Source organism: Salvia splendens, chromosome 14 (assembly GCF_004379255.2).
Source record: "Salvia splendens isolate huo1 chromosome 14, SspV2, whole genome shotgun sequence".
Taxonomy (NCBI): domain Eukaryota; kingdom Viridiplantae; phylum Streptophyta; class Magnoliopsida; order Lamiales; family Lamiaceae; genus Salvia; species Salvia splendens.
The window spans coordinates 1763962-1780601 of record NC_056045.1 but is presented as its reverse complement, the minus strand read 5'-3'; the positions used below and the strand labels follow the sequence as shown (position 1 = coordinate 1780601).

The following is a 16640-nucleotide window of genomic DNA, read 5'->3' as shown; positions in this document are numbered from 1 at the left end:
AATGTACATATATTTACACTAATTTTATATTTTAAAATGAATAATGCATATTTGCAAGCTAAAGCATGTTTATATTTATATAATTTTTTATTTTAAAATGAATAATACATATTTGCAAGCTGAAGCATGTTTATATTTTATTAATGAAGCTAGTGCAGTAGTGCTACTTAAATATTAATATAATATTTATTTATTTTATTATTAAAAATAATATTATATTAAATATTCAATATTAAATATAAGTTCCGCCCCCGCCATTTTCGGGTCCTGGATCCGTCACTGCGGACCAATATAGAGCTTTAATGAAAAAAAGTTCTTTTATAATATCATCTATGTGCATAGTTATACAAAAAGCCTTATCTGAATAACAAAACATGTGATAAATATTATTGTAGAATTTTAAATTCAAATTTCAAAATACTATCAACATAATTTAATGTGTACATGTTAAACCACTCAAGTGTGGAGAAGTTACAACGGATGACCCTATAGTTGGTAGTACTTTGCACTTTGTGTATATAGACAAGTGGTGGAAAATGGAGTTAATTTGTTTTACTTAATATTTTGTGTTGAGTTGGTTGGTATGATATTTGTACTATTGAGTGGATATTAATAAGTACAATAATCTGCAATGATCACTCCTGATTTTAAATAAAAAATTTAATACTATATTCTAAAATTATTTCATACTGTATTTCATATTAGTACATCATCCAAGTTCTAGATCCCAACTTAATGATCATACACCGTTTGATTAAGGGGAATCATGAAAGGGAAAGAGAATCAAGATCCATGACTAAGTGTAGTATCGACAGCTTTTGGGGCTATAATTACACGCGAATTAATTGCATTTATTGGGAAAATAATTGTGTATTATTATTATTATTATTATTATTATTATTATTATTATTATTATTATTATTATTATTATTATTATACTTAGCTGTTTAATTAAAAAGGCAAAACGAAATATACAAACTTACATTTAGAGCATCCACCATAGGGGCGGCACGCCGGCCGCCTCGGAACCGCCGCGGCGGCGGCTAACTATAGCGGGAGAAGTGTCCTCCCCGGTGCGGAAGCTTTTTTGGGGCGGAAGGGCGATTGGTGACTAGGCGCCGAGGACGCGTCGGGCGAGGTACGCTGCATCGACAGGCGCGCCGGCCTATAGCGCGGCGGTGAGTGGCGCGCCGGTAGGGGGCGGACAATTTTTTTTTCATTTTTTTAAAAATTTATTTAATTTACCTATAAATACATCTCATTTCTCTCATTATTTTCACACCATTCCAACTCTTTATTCATACTTTCTCTCACTAAAATTTGTGGATTCCATTGGTATTAAAAATGGACGATTTGTGGAATATTATGTTAACATGTATCATATTGCACAATATGATAATCGAAGATGAAGGAATTGCTGCAGAGCGCTGGGCACCGGAAGATGGTGCAAGTTCAAGTCACGGTGTTGCCTCCGTGCCGATACAGATGGGTGTACCACGTAGTAATGAATATATGCTCCAACGTTTCACTGATATGCGCAGGAGCACGGCACATGCCACACTACAGGCCTATTTGATTGAAGAGGTATGGGCACGTAGGGGAGGGGGCGCAGCGTGAAGAACATGTGTGATTTTCTATAGATTAAATTTTCGTTGTATAATTTTTTCATTACTTTAATACGGCCAAAATTTAGTGTTCAATTTTAATTTATTTAATTATAGCCGTTTTTTCTAATTATGTGTAGTCCGATATTTTTAATTATAATTGAATTAAAATATAAAAATAAAAAATTAAAGTGAAAAGTGACTAAAAAAGTGTCCAATATTGCTGCGGACACTTTTTTTTGTGGGCGCAGACAAATACGAAGTGGCTGTGGATAAAAAATATGGCGGGACTATTGGAAGGGTCGTGGATGCTCTTTTAAGTGGTAAGAAGTCAATTTTAAAAACTGTTGCGCCGAAATTGGATGAATAGTCATGAATATCAGAAATAATCAAATAATCGTGGGCGTCATTAAATTTAACGAATTATTGCCATCAACAATAAAAATTAAATTCTGTAACAGTGACAACGCAATTATCACATTTTTCACCATCCACCAATTACGCCAATGGTATATTCAATACATATGTTTGTTATATCATTTTTAATTTATTTTTTACATGTAATAAAGTACAACATACTAAGATTGCAGAATATATTAATGGTATTCGTATAGGTGATACTTTATAGGTCACGAAAAATTATGGCAAATTTTAATTTCTTTTCTATAAAAGAATTGCTCGGAGTCAATACATAATATGAAAATAGCATTATTATTGAATTGAAATTCAAGCTGTAAATTGAAGTTGTAATAGTAATGATAAGTACTCCAAAAAACAGCATACACTATGTAAGGTTGCAATAAATTAAAGCGTAGCTAAATAAAAACATGAACAGAAGATTTATTACTGTAATTGATATCGGCAAACGTGATGCGTTGCTTTCTACCTTTACTATGGGTTAAGAGAGTTAAAGTGAGACAAAAATAAAAGGACTTCTGCATATATGCAATGAGATTGAGGGATAGTAGTGAATGAATGACATACGAATTTTGTTTGCTTTTCATAGTCAGCGTTTTGCAGAAAATATTTAATGTTTTACTGAAAATGTACTTTTATGTTATTCATTTTATTAATGTTTAGACTTACTTATTTTACAATCTTCTGAGTTATTCCAAGGAGAGGTCATGATTTGACTCCGCAAAGAATTAATTAATTAAATACTTTATCCATTCTATAGAAATTGAATAAAATAAAAGGGAATAAAATTAAAATAAAAAATAATTGAAATATTATTAATACAGATGTGATATAACTTAGTTAAAAAGAAATAAACTTACTAAAATAGAAATTGATCAACTTTGGGATGTATTGCCAAAAATGGACAGTGACAAATGAAGTATTTTATTAAATCACTAAAAAATAAAATGTTTTTAATTTGAAAAGGTGTGACTTAATACTGCTACTCTTTTTAAATCGTAGTGTAAGAACAGGCATTAAATTCATAATCGGTGCAATTGGAATTTGCATTGATATTTTAGATTATAAATTTGTACCCGATTTTAGTACATTAGTGAAAAGATGAATGGTGAAATCAAATACTCCTAATTGATGGCAATCAGAAATTCAGAAGATAGGCTCCGGCAACATACTGTTTTGAAACAGAACTAATATACGTGTATGCAATAAGTCGAAAAAGTTAGAGCAATATTTTGGCTTATTAGTAATTTGAATCCAATGGTTTGAACTTTGGAAGATGGCCATATCATTTCAAATAGTGGTTCACCTTTGGCTATGACCCAACTCCTTTTTTTTTTAAAATCAAGAACGCCCTTTGTGGGCGGGAGGTTTAGGCAGACCTCCAACCCGTAAATAATATCAAGATAAAATGTTCTAACAACATGATCTTAGCCCAAAAGTGACTAGGATCTAAACAAGAACATGAAGAAGCCAAGTAGAGGTCCCACAAGTCGAGATCCTCCGTACTATCAAGTGGAAAAAAACTGACTATATATATACGAGGGAGAAACGAAAAATTATTAAAACCAGCTACCAAAGAAGCTGGATCAACCCACATCTCTACGTCGGAAACGGAAGTTAGGATATCCCAGCTGGTTGGCTATGACCCAACTCACGTTATATTCTTGTTCACAAAATACAAAATTTGAAAATATCATGAGTTTTAATAGCACTATGAAATTAGTAAAATGGAAAAAAAAATATGTTAAAATATTATTAGTCGAGAATAATGCTCATTTATTTAAAAAGAAAAACTCAAAAAATAGGAGTAGTTAAATTTTGAATAACAAAGCAAAATAGTGTAGAAAAGATGAATTCCAGTACTTTTTAGGAAGGAAGTCTATCTTGTTCTATTAAAATAAAATACTTAGGAAGGAAGTCTATCTTGTTCTATTAAAATAAAATACTCCTACTACTACTATAATAACTCCATCCGTCCCAAAAAAATAGAGCATTTTTACTATTTTTGGTTGTACAGAAAAAATAGAGTACATTTAAAAAAGAAAGTTTTCAACAATTTTTCTGTTACTTTTTTTTCCTTCTCTCTTACTCCCCATGTTCCATAGTAATGGATGCATTTCTTTCCGACACAGAGATTATGAAAAAGTTGTGTAATGTAAAAGATTACAAAGTAGGAGAGAAAAAAAGTATAGAGAATAAAGTAAGAGAGAAAAATGTAAGTGACAAGAAATATGTTGACTTTTACTAAAAAAGGAAAATGACTTCACTACTATGGAACATACCAAAATGATAAAATTACTCCACTACTATAAATTAGAGGGAGTACTAATTAAATGAACTTCATATTCCACTAACACTACTTCTCTCCTACTTTTTTCTCTTCTTTCTTACTTTACTAATTCCACATTAAAACTCGTGTCATTCACAATGTGTCCTATTTTTCATGGACAGATGGAGTACTTTTCTCCCTTCTCTCTTATTTTACCAATTCCGCCTTAAAATTCGTGTCATTCATAATGTGTTCTATTTTTCGTTGACGGAAGGAGCACTAAAATATGGGGGACATGTGTTGAAACGAGACTGCAGGTGGTGGGTTAGAATAGGAAATCTGATATGATAAGAGGCAAGTGTCCCACTTTTCCAGCGAGTGGTACAAGATTCTATAGTCCCAATAAGGACCCATCACACTTTTTGCCAAACCCATGGCATTGACCCATCATCACTTTTCCCACATTTGTTACTCCCTCCGTCCCCGTAAGGGTAGATGTGTTTCATTTTCAGCACTCATTTTAAAAAATGATAATAAATAATTAAAGTAGAGAAAAAGTAAATTAGGAGAAATAATAATATAGAGAAGACTTTTATCTATATTATTTACTCTCTTACTTTACTCCTTCTCAATTTTATCTATCATTTTTCCAAAACGAGTGCTCAAAATGAAACGCATTTAATACAGATGGATTATAAATTTATACTCCTCACTCTGTCCACATAGTCCCATTTTGACCTCCGGGATGTTCATAATTTAAAATCTCATTTATTTAATTTTCATTTTGGATAAATAGACCCACCGTTCAACTAACTTATTACACTCACATTCTATTATAAAAATAATTACGGCGCCAATTCAAACATCACACATTTGAAAACGTTTTTTAGATCGAGCTACTTATAGCGACAAAACGACATCGTTTAGACATACACACTATGAAAACAGACTTACAATCTGCTCTCTAAAATGTATTCAGCAGAATAGTTTCTGCACTTGTTAGAGGAAATTGGTATTATCCAACCAGTTTAAATCAGCTCAAACTAAATAAACCTACCAACTTGTATAGCTACTCTAACATTCCCTTCAAAACATCAGTTTATACCCAGAAAAGGCACAAGATTATGCATCATCTTCAGATATTATTAGCACTCCGTATTCGACGCAAAGTGGTACCCCATCGAGAAGGATTGAGCGGCGTTTCAACATCGGAGAAGAAACTTGCTTGAGAAAAGCTCAGCTGCTGCCGCGTTTGAAATACTCTTTTATGAATCTTTCTCCATAACAGGGGTACTTGTCTCGGATGTAGGCTCGGAGACACTTCTGGTAGGAGAAGTCGATCCATCCGCCATCAGTTCTTACGACAAAAAGGCACCTTGAATTCGAGAAATGGGGATGCCGGTCAACCTTCATTCGAATCACATTTTAGAAGATGAATAATGTCGAAGAAGCATTATTAGCATTTGTTGACATTTGTCGTATTTAAAAGAAGCAGGGTAGAGATTGAATTGGCAATCAGTCTGCCAGAGAAATGAAACCAACCATAATTGAATCAAGTCCGCAACCAATCTTGTCTTCGGAATGAGGATGATGTGCAAGAAGCCTATCCACCACAGCTTGCTCGTCTTTTGGGGTGAGGCGTTCTCCATCCATATACCTGGTGGACAAACATACAAAGTAAGCATGCCACTTGACTCCATCCATCACACAACCAACGAAGAAGAAAACACAGTATCGATTACAGTAAGTATTAGTATAAGAAATAGGTCACTCACCCCATAAAAGGACTCATAAGGGGGAGGGTTGTCCTTAGATTGGATCATCACCAAGTCAACGTGGGACAAATTTTTAGAGATTTTAATAAGTATAATCTTATCCAACCCTACCAAACAAAGGACTAGGAAGAACAAGTTATGACTAGAAGTCTAGATTCATTTCTGGGTCTTACAAAATCGAGAAGATTTTATAACCAGTCTACACAAGATTATATAGATGTGCCATGTAACAGGTCACTCCAAAATAGGCTTACTCCAGCTTGTTGTGTAGAGCACTAGATCCATTCAATTTGAATTTAATTAAGTAAAACTGACTTATACCTATGTTAGCATGATATCTAGACTTCCTTACTTTCTATGCATAACCAAACTACATCAATTCATTGAAAAATGCATGCATCAGTTTGGAAAAAACTCAAGCAAACAATATGGGATCCACTTACACTCAATTTTATTCAAATATATTCAAATACGTCTCCCACATAGAGCTTTCGTCGAAAGGTTACAGCAAAAGAATTTCATTGCCAATTATAATTTCTGCAAGTACTTTTAACAGGAAAACTAAAATGATAATGCTTTGTAGATGATTTTTTATCGAATCTCAGTTCTTTCTTCTCCGAACAACCTGAACAAGCCAAAAACAAGTAAAGTCTCAAAGAGAGTAACCCTTCGCCAATTTTTTTTCAGCAGTCACCTTTGTAAAGTTTTATTCTGTGATATAAGATTATATGATACATGGATTGACCATAGATTCCAGAGGAGAGTAGATGTTTTGGCATGATAAGTAACTCATTTTCCGTTAGTGGTAATATTTCTGTTATTCATTTTTCTACTGTATTCCAGGTTCGGCTACACTTCAAATAGGGTAGAACACAAGCTCTAAATATATTTTGACATAACAGAAAGGGAAAATCTTTGTGCATTAGTCTGAGAATCTTAAGTGCCATACACCATGGATCACCGAAGTAGAGAACAGTTATACTAGAAGAAGGATAGCAAGATCCTACCAGAAAACAAACAAGTAGCAATGAGTAAAATGGATGCTAAGCTGGAAATGCTACTGGGTGATACGATAACAAAATTTCAGAGGTAGTAGTAGTTCAGAACCTGTCCCGCCCACAAGGTTAGGCTGAAATATAGAGAATTCTATGTTAAAAGGTTATTAATGGCTACTAGCCTTTTTACACATTTACACAATCTCAGCATCCAGCTACATCTTACTGCAGTTTCAGTATTCACTATTCAGATTAGAGTCCTTCAAGAGAATACAAAACTAATAAAAGAGCTCATTGACTTCGAATCAAACGAAACTACATTCACAGTCCAAACACCTTTACATCGCCAATTTGGCACGGGACTCCAGCCTATTGGATGGAAAAGAAGCGTCATACCAACTAAATTGTGCTACATCGCCAAATATCCAAGTCCAACTCTACTTCTAAATTATCTAATTTGAGAAGTGATACATTATTTTCTCATTTCAGACAGCAACTAAGTCCATTCTACTGATTTTGGTTTTCGTATTCCACAGGATTAGATGACATTCCTTGCTTACTTAGTTACTATCTTCTTCAATCTCATGTACTCCTTTCATCATTTTAAGTGACATTTTCTCTATTATTTCTACCTGAATCAAGAATCTAACAACTCCTACATGTTATGCATTTAATCAACCCCTAATCACAAATCTTGCATTCAAGTAAGAATCCATTCAAGCCCCATAACAATTAAAATCAATGTGAAATTGAAAAATAAAGCTTTTACCCATCATCAAACAATAATCCACAACAAAAAATTGAAAATACATAAGAAAGAAATTGAAACAATTTAACCTAATCTCAGAGAGATAGAGAAAGAAAGCACGTACCTTTTTGAGTGAAGTATTTCTTTGGTGAGGCAAACAATGGGCTCGATGTCTTCAAATATTTCTGCTTCCTTGATTTTCCATCTCCGGTAATCCGGGTAGTCCAATTTAGGATAATAGGGGCGATCTTTTACATCGGTTGATTGAAAAACTTGAGCTAGCGAGGATGATTTGCCACCGTCGCCGCCGGTGGAATCAGCGGCGGAGGTGCACAGCGGCCTGCGAGGCGGTGGGACATTTATGAGGGATAGATGATAGCTGCGCTGGACGAGGCGGAGGAGGAGGAGCGGCGGAGCCCTGAGAAGCGGAGCAGCCATTGATTCTGAACTCAAGCAATTGTCATCTATTGAGTAGTTCAGTATAGCTTTATGTATTTACTTATAAGAGTGATCGGACACTCCCAATAGCCCCACCCCAATTTTTATCCATAGCCCCAGTTTTATTATCTATAGCCTTAAAATTCTATTTTCGCTACTATAGTGGACAGCTCCAATAACCCCCAAATTTTATAATTAACTTTCATTTTATAATCAACTATCATTTCCGCCAAACTGGCCGCTTCCTCCTGGGCGGCCTGGTGTTGCACTTGTTGAACCAGAGCATTCCAGCTGTCTCTCCACAAATTGTTCATTTCCGACCCCAAATTGTAGTGAGATAAATTTTTATAGATGTAGAGTTGGAATGGTGTGAAAATAATGAATGGAGTGGAGCGTATTTATAGGTAAATTGAAATGTAAAAAAAAATTTCGGCTATAGCCGCGGCGGTCGGTGCCGCCACTGTAGGAGCCGCGGCTATAGCCGCGTCCTCACCCATCTCGCCGCGTCCTCGCCCCGGAGCCGGCTGAAGGCCGTCCGCCCCCCTACCGCCCCCAAATCGCCGTCCGCCCGCGCCCTCCACTATAGCTTGCCCGCCCCCCGCCCCAACCCGCAGCTATAGCCGCGGGCGCCCCGTAGTGGATACCCTAAAACCTTCATTTTTTATATTATTACAGTTTGATTATTTTAGTAATTCGATAATTAAATTAAATATTCCTAGGAAGGCCAAATTTTTTTCTTGCACGCTGAAAATAAAATAAACAAACAAAATGAATATAAACAAAATGAAATAAAGATACCAAATCAGTCGAGCTGAACTGCCAGATCCGATCCCAATTCCTCACCGTAATTGCCTCAAATCAAATGATTACAACAATTTCTTGTTTAATCAAAGTTTAAAACGTAAACAAAGATAAATCACAAAATCCCCCTGCAGCTGAAAACAGCAGAGACTTAGATTTGAAACTAAAAATCCCACCTTTACCCGCCGCCGCCGATGGGCCAAACCGCCTCCTCCGCGAGGCCCAGATCCTCCAAATCCACGGCCGCCATCTCGCCGTTTAATCCCGAGCCGGGCCCCGACAGCCCGGACGATTCCGCCGCCGAATTTGACGATTCCTCCGAAATTGATTACTCTTTCAGACTCCCCGACGAATGCCTGGCGTGCATCTTCCACTCTCTCTCCGCCGCCGAGAGGAAGCGCGCGTCGGCCGTCTGCCGCCGCTGGCTCGCGGTGGAGGGGCAGAGCCGCCACCGCCTCTCCCTCAAGGCGTCGGCGGAGCTCGCCGCCGCCCTCCCCCGCCTCCTCTCCCGCTTCGATTCCGTCACGAAGCTCGCCCTCAAATGCGACCGCAGATCCGTCAGCATCGGCGACGAATCGCTGATTCTGATCTCGCAGCGGTGCAGGAACCTCACGCGGCTGAAGCTCCGCGCCTGCCGCGAGCTCACCGACGAGGGGATGTCGATTTTCGCCGCGAATTGCAGGAACCTCCAGAAATTCTCGTGCGGTTCTTCCAGTTTTGGGGCGAAAGGGATGAATGCGTTGATTGAGAATTGCGGATCGCTCGAGGAGCTCTCGGTGAAGCGATTGCGAGGGATTACTGATGCTGCAACTGCTGAATCGATCGGGCCGGGTAAAGCTGCTGATTCTTTGAAGATTATCTGTTTGAAGGATCTTTACAATGGGCAGTGTTTTAGCCCTTTGATAATTGGGGCTAAGAATTTGAGAAGTTTGAAGCTTTTTCGATGCTCTGGTGATTGGGATAAACTGTTGGAATTGATTGCTGATAGGGTTGATAGTTTGATTGAGGTGCATTTGGAGAGGATTCAAGTTAGTGATTTAGGGCTTTTATCCCTCTCCAAATCTGCTAATCTTGAGGTGCTGCATTTGGTGAAGACGCCCGAATGCACGAATGTAGGGCTTATTGCAGTCGCGGAGAAATGTAGGTTGCTTCGGAAGCTCCACATTGATGGATGGAAGACTAATAGGATAGGTGATGATGGATTGATTGCTGTAGCTACTCACTGTCTGAATCTACAGGAATTGGTCTTGATCAGTGTGAATCCGACACAGTTGAGTTTGGAGAAGCTGGCTTCGAATTGCCAGGGTTTGGAGAGATTAGCCCTTTGCGGGAGTGAAACCGTTGGGGACACGGAGATATCCTGCATTGCTGCAAAATGCTTTGCGTTGAAGAAGCTCTGCATCAAAAGCTGCCCAATGTCGGATCATGGCATGGAGGCGTTGGCGGGAGGGTGTCCTAATCTGGTGAAGGTGAAGGTGAAGAAGTGTCGGGGGGTGACATCTGAGGGAGCGGATTGGTTGAGGGCGAACAGGGGGTCTCTCTCCGTGAATTTGGATGCTGTCGAGCCTGAACTTCCCGAGGCAAGCGGAGAGCAAGGAGGGGGTGATGGCAACGGTGATGCTCCATCGGGTGGGGGAAGTGGAGACACCAACGTTGCATCAAGGAGCAACGGGAGGTTCAAGATGAGGCTAGGGTCTTTCTCGCGGAGAGGCTTGGTGATGTGCACGTTAAAGAGGTGGTCGAGCTTTGGTGGAAGATTCAGGAGCAGCTCCGGAAGGGGCTGATGCCAGTAACTCCCTGCGTTCGATTATACGTGACTTGTTATTTTTGGGTGATTTACATGTTAAGCCTTTTGATGTGTTGATGGGAAGCATCAACAATGGCTGATTTGATTAGAATAGGGAAAGGGAGAAAGAAAGGGAGAATGCCCTTTGCACTCCCTTTGCAATCTTGCAAGAAATTTGCTTTAGTTTTTGTGGTTTAAACATGTTTGTAATTTATGTGCAAATGGTGTTGTAGTGTTGTTGTTTATGAACACAAATTACTATACTTTGCTATTATCTGGTTTGTATAAGCTAAATCTCTGCTATTATCTGGTTTGTATAAGCTAAATCTCTGTAAAGTATAAAGGTGATCAATCACCAGAAAGACAACTTGATCTCATAATTTCGATTCACACTCCCCACAACTTGATCTCATAATTTTAATTCACCCTCACTTTAATCTATGCTATTTCAAGTACTCATTTTGAGCAATCTAGATCTCCTTTGATTATACTATTAATCATTATTTCCTTTTTATGAGCAATCTAGATCTAATTTGATTATACTATTAATCATTATACTCTGATTATACTATTAATCATTATATCCTTTTTATGGATAGTTTCAATGAGCTGAGTCTTGTCAGAAACATATTCTTTGTCGCCCAATCTAAAGCAATGCATTAATCTATTGTCATGGCATCTTAAAATATTAAATTTACTTAATAATTTATCTACATAACATTTAAATTTCATCATAATTTTCAAAATTTCATCTTTAAATATATTGACCAATTGAAAAAGAGTAATTAAAACTGAGAAAAAGAGAGACAAACTTATGCATCTGCCATTCATCAATATTTTGCGTTTATATTTCTTGAACTCACAACAATATTTAAAGGCAATGAGTTCCCAAAATCCAGACATTGTAAAATGAAATTCTAGGAAAACTTAAAGTCTGATCATCTAGAAACACACAACTGTAGTTCTTCTGCAACTAGAGTCTATGATCATCTAAAAGATCGCAGTACTATGCAACGAACTTGCCTGAAAAAGTTGCTCATTCCCTAGTCGGATTTCTTCTCTTTCCTTGCAGGTTGTTTCTGGTACACAACTATCTGCGATAAGATCGTACCATTTGTGACAATGCCGATCACCGAGCCCATAACCACTGAAAATGGGACGATAAAAGGAACGAATTAAAGGGAGATAAGAACCAAGAGGGATATAAAATGTGTGAATTTATAAATACAGAAAGATTGATTATATTCTGAGCTACGATAACACATTCAACAGTTTGTCCATGTCGAAAGATCAGTGGTTTATACTTATGCAGGAGATGAAGTAAGCAAATTTAAGCATTTCATGTCAAAACAAGTCACGAATGCGTCGATGAAGATCAAGTGAAAGTATAGGTACCACTCATTGGTGCCTTTTCCTGCATGCTGGTAAAGACTCTCACTGCCAAACATCAAAAGATACATAAATCTATGAACTTGGTCGAATCTGCCATGTCCAAAACAACACTGATATCAACTTACCCATGGATCCAGCAGAATTCATTAGAGAGGTCAAAAAACTAAGCTCCCCGGTGCTTTTATTCTGCTCAATGTAAAGTTGAATAAGCAACTAAACGGAAAACTTCACTTGCAGAGAATCTCAAAGAACCATTAGCATAGTGAATAGAAAATATGAAAATGAAGTAGCATACCTTGAAATTTGCCCAAATTTGTGGAATTCGAGCACAGAAGAAGATTGCATGTTGGGAAGCCTGTTAAAGTTTTGGGAATATGTAATGCCCGGTATAGGATGATTAAATCTAAAGAAATTATCAGGGAAAACAAACAGAGGAGAGGAGACGAGGGACACGGAACTGGAAAAATTAAAACCACAAACACTAATACCGGGGACTTACATACAGAGCTTCGAAAAGCATAGGATCAATTTTGCCAGCCAACACCGATGGAGCTATTGCACAGTATCTGTGTTAAAATGCTGAGGATATTGCAGGCTTTATTTTCGAGACGAATTAACAGTTCAATGTCAAAAATAGCAAGAAAAACAAAATTAAAAAACTAATACATATGGATATGTGTCATTATGCATGTGCTTATTTGTTAGATGGAAATATGAATACTATGGAGCAGTTCAAGGATACAATAAGCCTCTGATCCATGTCTTTATTCCTAGAGGTTGAGAAAAGTAATAGATGATTGCTACAAGAATTATAGCTGCAAAAATAAAAGGAACGAATATCAGTAGATGAAACACAGAGAAAAAATGATAAATAGATGTATATGATTTTATAGCAAATGGCTTTACGGATGTACTCTACTAACTTGTTAACTTCACTAGTCATAGTTAACACGAGGCTTATAAAGAGTATGTAAATTTCTGTTGATCAAGCTCAAAAGATTAGCTACTTCACTCCAAATAGCCACAATGACCAAGACATCGAATTTCAAGGGGAACTTGTATTATAATGATGTTAGGAAATAAATGCACAAGTAATTGCGAATATAATTGAATAAACACATGAACTGTTTACCCAGTTCAATACGACATGACCTATCCACGTCTAGGGGCTATGCCAAGCTAAGAGACTTCACTATATTATCGGATAACTTACAATGAGAGAACAATTATATAAAGACAATACAATGAGCCCTAATCCTAGTAAGGATAGAAATCGTATTGGGCCTTAAATACATGTACTGAAGCACGCAAAAAATAGAATGTCACCGTGGATTGATTCACTTCCTTTTAGGTTCCATATTCCAACAAACAAACACAAAAAGTTTGTCTTTTGACTTGGTATGACAGAAAAGGGTAGTTACATCAAATTTTAGCTCAAATAGTAGATTGAAGTAAATAGGATCCCACACTTTCCATACATCCCGCAAATTTAATTATTTTTCCAGTAATTTTCTTGAAATTTTCTGCAACCAAGCAACAGTAAAACTTGTTTGATTCCTCTTTTTCCCCCAATTTTCAGTGGAACCAAATCGGGGCCTTTGCAACAGTCACAACCTATGGTTTGTCACTTTTCTTGCTTTTGCTCCATCTTATTTATATTAATAAAAAGATAGATAAAGATTTGCTATACATACCCTGAATCAATAAGAATGCTAGCTCCCCATAAGCTGAAAACGGAAGCCCTTTGTGAAGACAGTATGCCAGGGCAATTGTGTAGCCGACAACTTCAAGTTCAAACGCCACAACACTAAGCCCTCTGACACTTCTGTTTTGTACGATTTTTAGAATCTGAAAAAAGAATCCAAAAATTACTTTTGTGAGGGAGAAATAAAACACGCATCTTCAAACAAAAGTATTATGGCGTCTTGACCTATCATTATAAGACAAACGCTACAAATTCATAGTTCTGGTCAGGTTTTTGTTAAACAACCTACAATTGTTCGTGTCAATGACTCAATATATTTCAAACTTGTCACATCCCCCTCTTTCCTCATACACAAAAGGCCCTACTTTTCAAAAGTGATAGCATATGACAAAAGATTCACCTTGACCAAGAGAAACATATCAGATCCATAACAGAAATACAGATAAAAACCTATACAAAAAAATGAATCAAATTATAAACAATTCATCATTAAGCAAAAAGGACTAATTTCTCAATCTTTGGCATCCAACAGATGTTCAAGTAAATAACCGCATTTTCTCTTCATATTCAATAATGGGGAAGATGCTTCTGATAAATATGTTAAACTACAAACATGCTTATTGATGGCTGTGATAAAATTCTAGGGAAGAAACTTATCGTCTCATTATCATCATCAAAGGCTATTCCAGCTACTAGCTGTGATCTCTCTCACATGCCATCACTTAACCCAAGGTCTAGAAGGTCTTGCTTGTTTCTAAACGAACTCATCTAAATTTCCTATAGCATACCCTTCTCAAAGGCCTCCCACCAGCTAGTCAATCAAGGGTGTATGGGAGCTGTGTTTGATCTGCACATGACTAAACCCTTTTGAATGTCTCTATGTTATCTTATGGTCTATGGAGATGTACCAACTACCATTGTAATGCTTCAATTCCTCTCAACATACTCCATAGAAGTTTGATGGACAAGGTCCTAGTAGTCTAGTACTCACTTCTCATTTATTTTCACACTCTAGGCTTCTAGATTTTGTCACACTGATTATCGCCACAGAGCTACGAAATCCAGGTTACTGTGAAGTGAATACATAGACAACCTTACCAATCCACATCAATTTTTTATTTTAAGACCAATTAGCCATTCATGAAAAAATTCTTTTCATTGTATACAATAACTGAAAACTTCCAGGGAGCACACAAAAAAATTGCGATAGTCCATACAAATGTCCGAACGGATGACAGTACATTGAGACCAAGGGATTCTATATGTAGCCCATCATCGAGTTGGATAAGTGAAGAAACTAAATGACAATGATTTGTTCAAATCCAAGTACTCTTTTTTAGGTTAGAACAAATACCTATTCTAATTACCTAACGCATTCAAAGAAATTACACATTAAATTTCCATAAAAGCTTCATGAATCGCATAACTTTCTACTCAACAACAATTCTCAGTAGCCAAATCACACTGTAGACTCCGTTATCTCAACATCTAAAGACAATAAACTCATTATCTAAATATACAGAACTACATCACGCCCACGCAAAAATCAAGTCTTTCTTCAAATAATCATCCCGCACGAGCAACCCGCAAACAATGATCAATAATCATAGTCACGAAAACCCAATCAGAATAAAATCATAACAGAATTTCAACAAATTCATCTAAAACCTAGTTTAAAGGAGAGCCAATTGTCATCGTTAATACGAAAATCAGAAAGCCTATTGCAATTACCTGCGGGAGTTTAACGGTGGTGGAAGCGGCGACGATCAAGTAACCCAATAGCTTTGATATTAACGGAAGCAAGCAATCTTTTTCTGGAATTTGACCGCTTTGCAACGAACTCAAAGCGCAGGTGAAATCCATTCCGAGAAATTTCATCTCAATCATTTCTCCTAACTCTTTGTTAGTATCGTTAATTACTTCTCTTTGTATATGAAAATCTTATGAGTGTGGAATTGTAGAGAAGAATTGTCTTCGGATTGCTGGATCTACACTTCACGTAGGTTGGGTGAATTATTCTCGTTATTTAATTCTTTAAATTTTGATTTTGTTTTTTGTTTTGTGTTTTTGTATTTGGAGTCATTTTTTAAAATACTATCAATGTTTTAATTCTTAAATTCTTAATGCAAAAGAATATTAATAATTGAGCTTTAAAAGTTAAACCATTAATGTAGTTTGAGCTCTATAGCTTTAAGTATCACTTATTTATAGAGAATTCGTTTGACTTTTTATCAGTACTTTAAATTACTTATTCTTGAATGTATGGATGTGCATTCGAATTTCGGTTCGATTTTTTATCAAAACCGAACCAAAACTGAAAAACCGAATTTAGTTCAAAATCCAAATCGAACCGAACCCGAAAAACCAAAAAACCGAAACCGAAAAACCGGAAACCGAACTTAAAAAACCGAAAAACCAGAACAAAACCGAAAAACCCGAAAAAATAAATATAATATTAATATATATATGTGTAATTTAATTTATTTTATATATACTAATAGAATATTTATATATAATATAAAATTAATAATACATATAATATATATAATATAGTAGAATTTATTAAAATAATATACTATATATTATATATAATATAATATATTAAATTAATAGACTATATATATAATTCGGTTATTCGGTTTTTCGGTTTTTTTCTTCGCCCGAACCGAACCGAACCGAAAAACTGAAATTTTTGTATTTTCAAAACCGA

General features: G+C 36.4%; 3 protein-coding genes across 3 annotated transcripts; 1 reads left to right on the top strand and 2 right to left on the bottom strand.

The window, feature by feature from the left end:
- Positions 1-5162: 5162 nt before the first annotated feature.
- LOC121763222 (protein DCL, chloroplastic-like) lies at positions 5163-8316 on the bottom strand. The gene is made up of 3 exons (XM_042159175.1): positions 7933-8316; positions 5833-5947; positions 5163-5697 (listed from the first exon to the last, which is right to left on the bottom strand). The coding sequence occupies exons 1-3, from the start codon at positions 8244-8246 to the stop codon at positions 5527-5529; spliced, it is 600 nt and encodes a 199-aa protein (XP_042015109.1). The 5' UTR covers positions 8247-8316; the 3' UTR covers positions 5163-5526.
- A 689-nt stretch (positions 8317-9005) lies between these two features.
- LOC121765710 (putative F-box/LRR-repeat protein 8) lies at positions 9006-11121 on the top strand. The gene has a single exon (XM_042161916.1). It carries the CDS (start codon positions 9242-9244, stop codon positions 10829-10831), a length of 1590 nt encoding a protein of 529 aa, XP_042017850.1. The 5' UTR covers positions 9006-9241; the 3' UTR covers positions 10832-11121.
- A 538-nt stretch (positions 11122-11659) lies between these two features.
- Positions 11660-15947, bottom strand: LOC121765711 (mannose-P-dolichol utilization defect 1 protein homolog 2-like). The gene is made up of 8 exons (XM_042161917.1): positions 15662-15947; positions 13920-14073; positions 12968-13040; positions 12725-12791; positions 12521-12580; positions 12351-12411; positions 12229-12270; positions 11660-11980 (listed from the first exon to the last, which is right to left on the bottom strand). The coding sequence occupies exons 1-8, from the start codon at positions 15815-15817 to the stop codon at positions 11877-11879; spliced, it is 717 nt and encodes a 238-aa protein (XP_042017851.1). The 5' UTR covers positions 15818-15947; the 3' UTR covers positions 11660-11876.
- Positions 15948-16640: the final 693 nt, after the last annotated feature.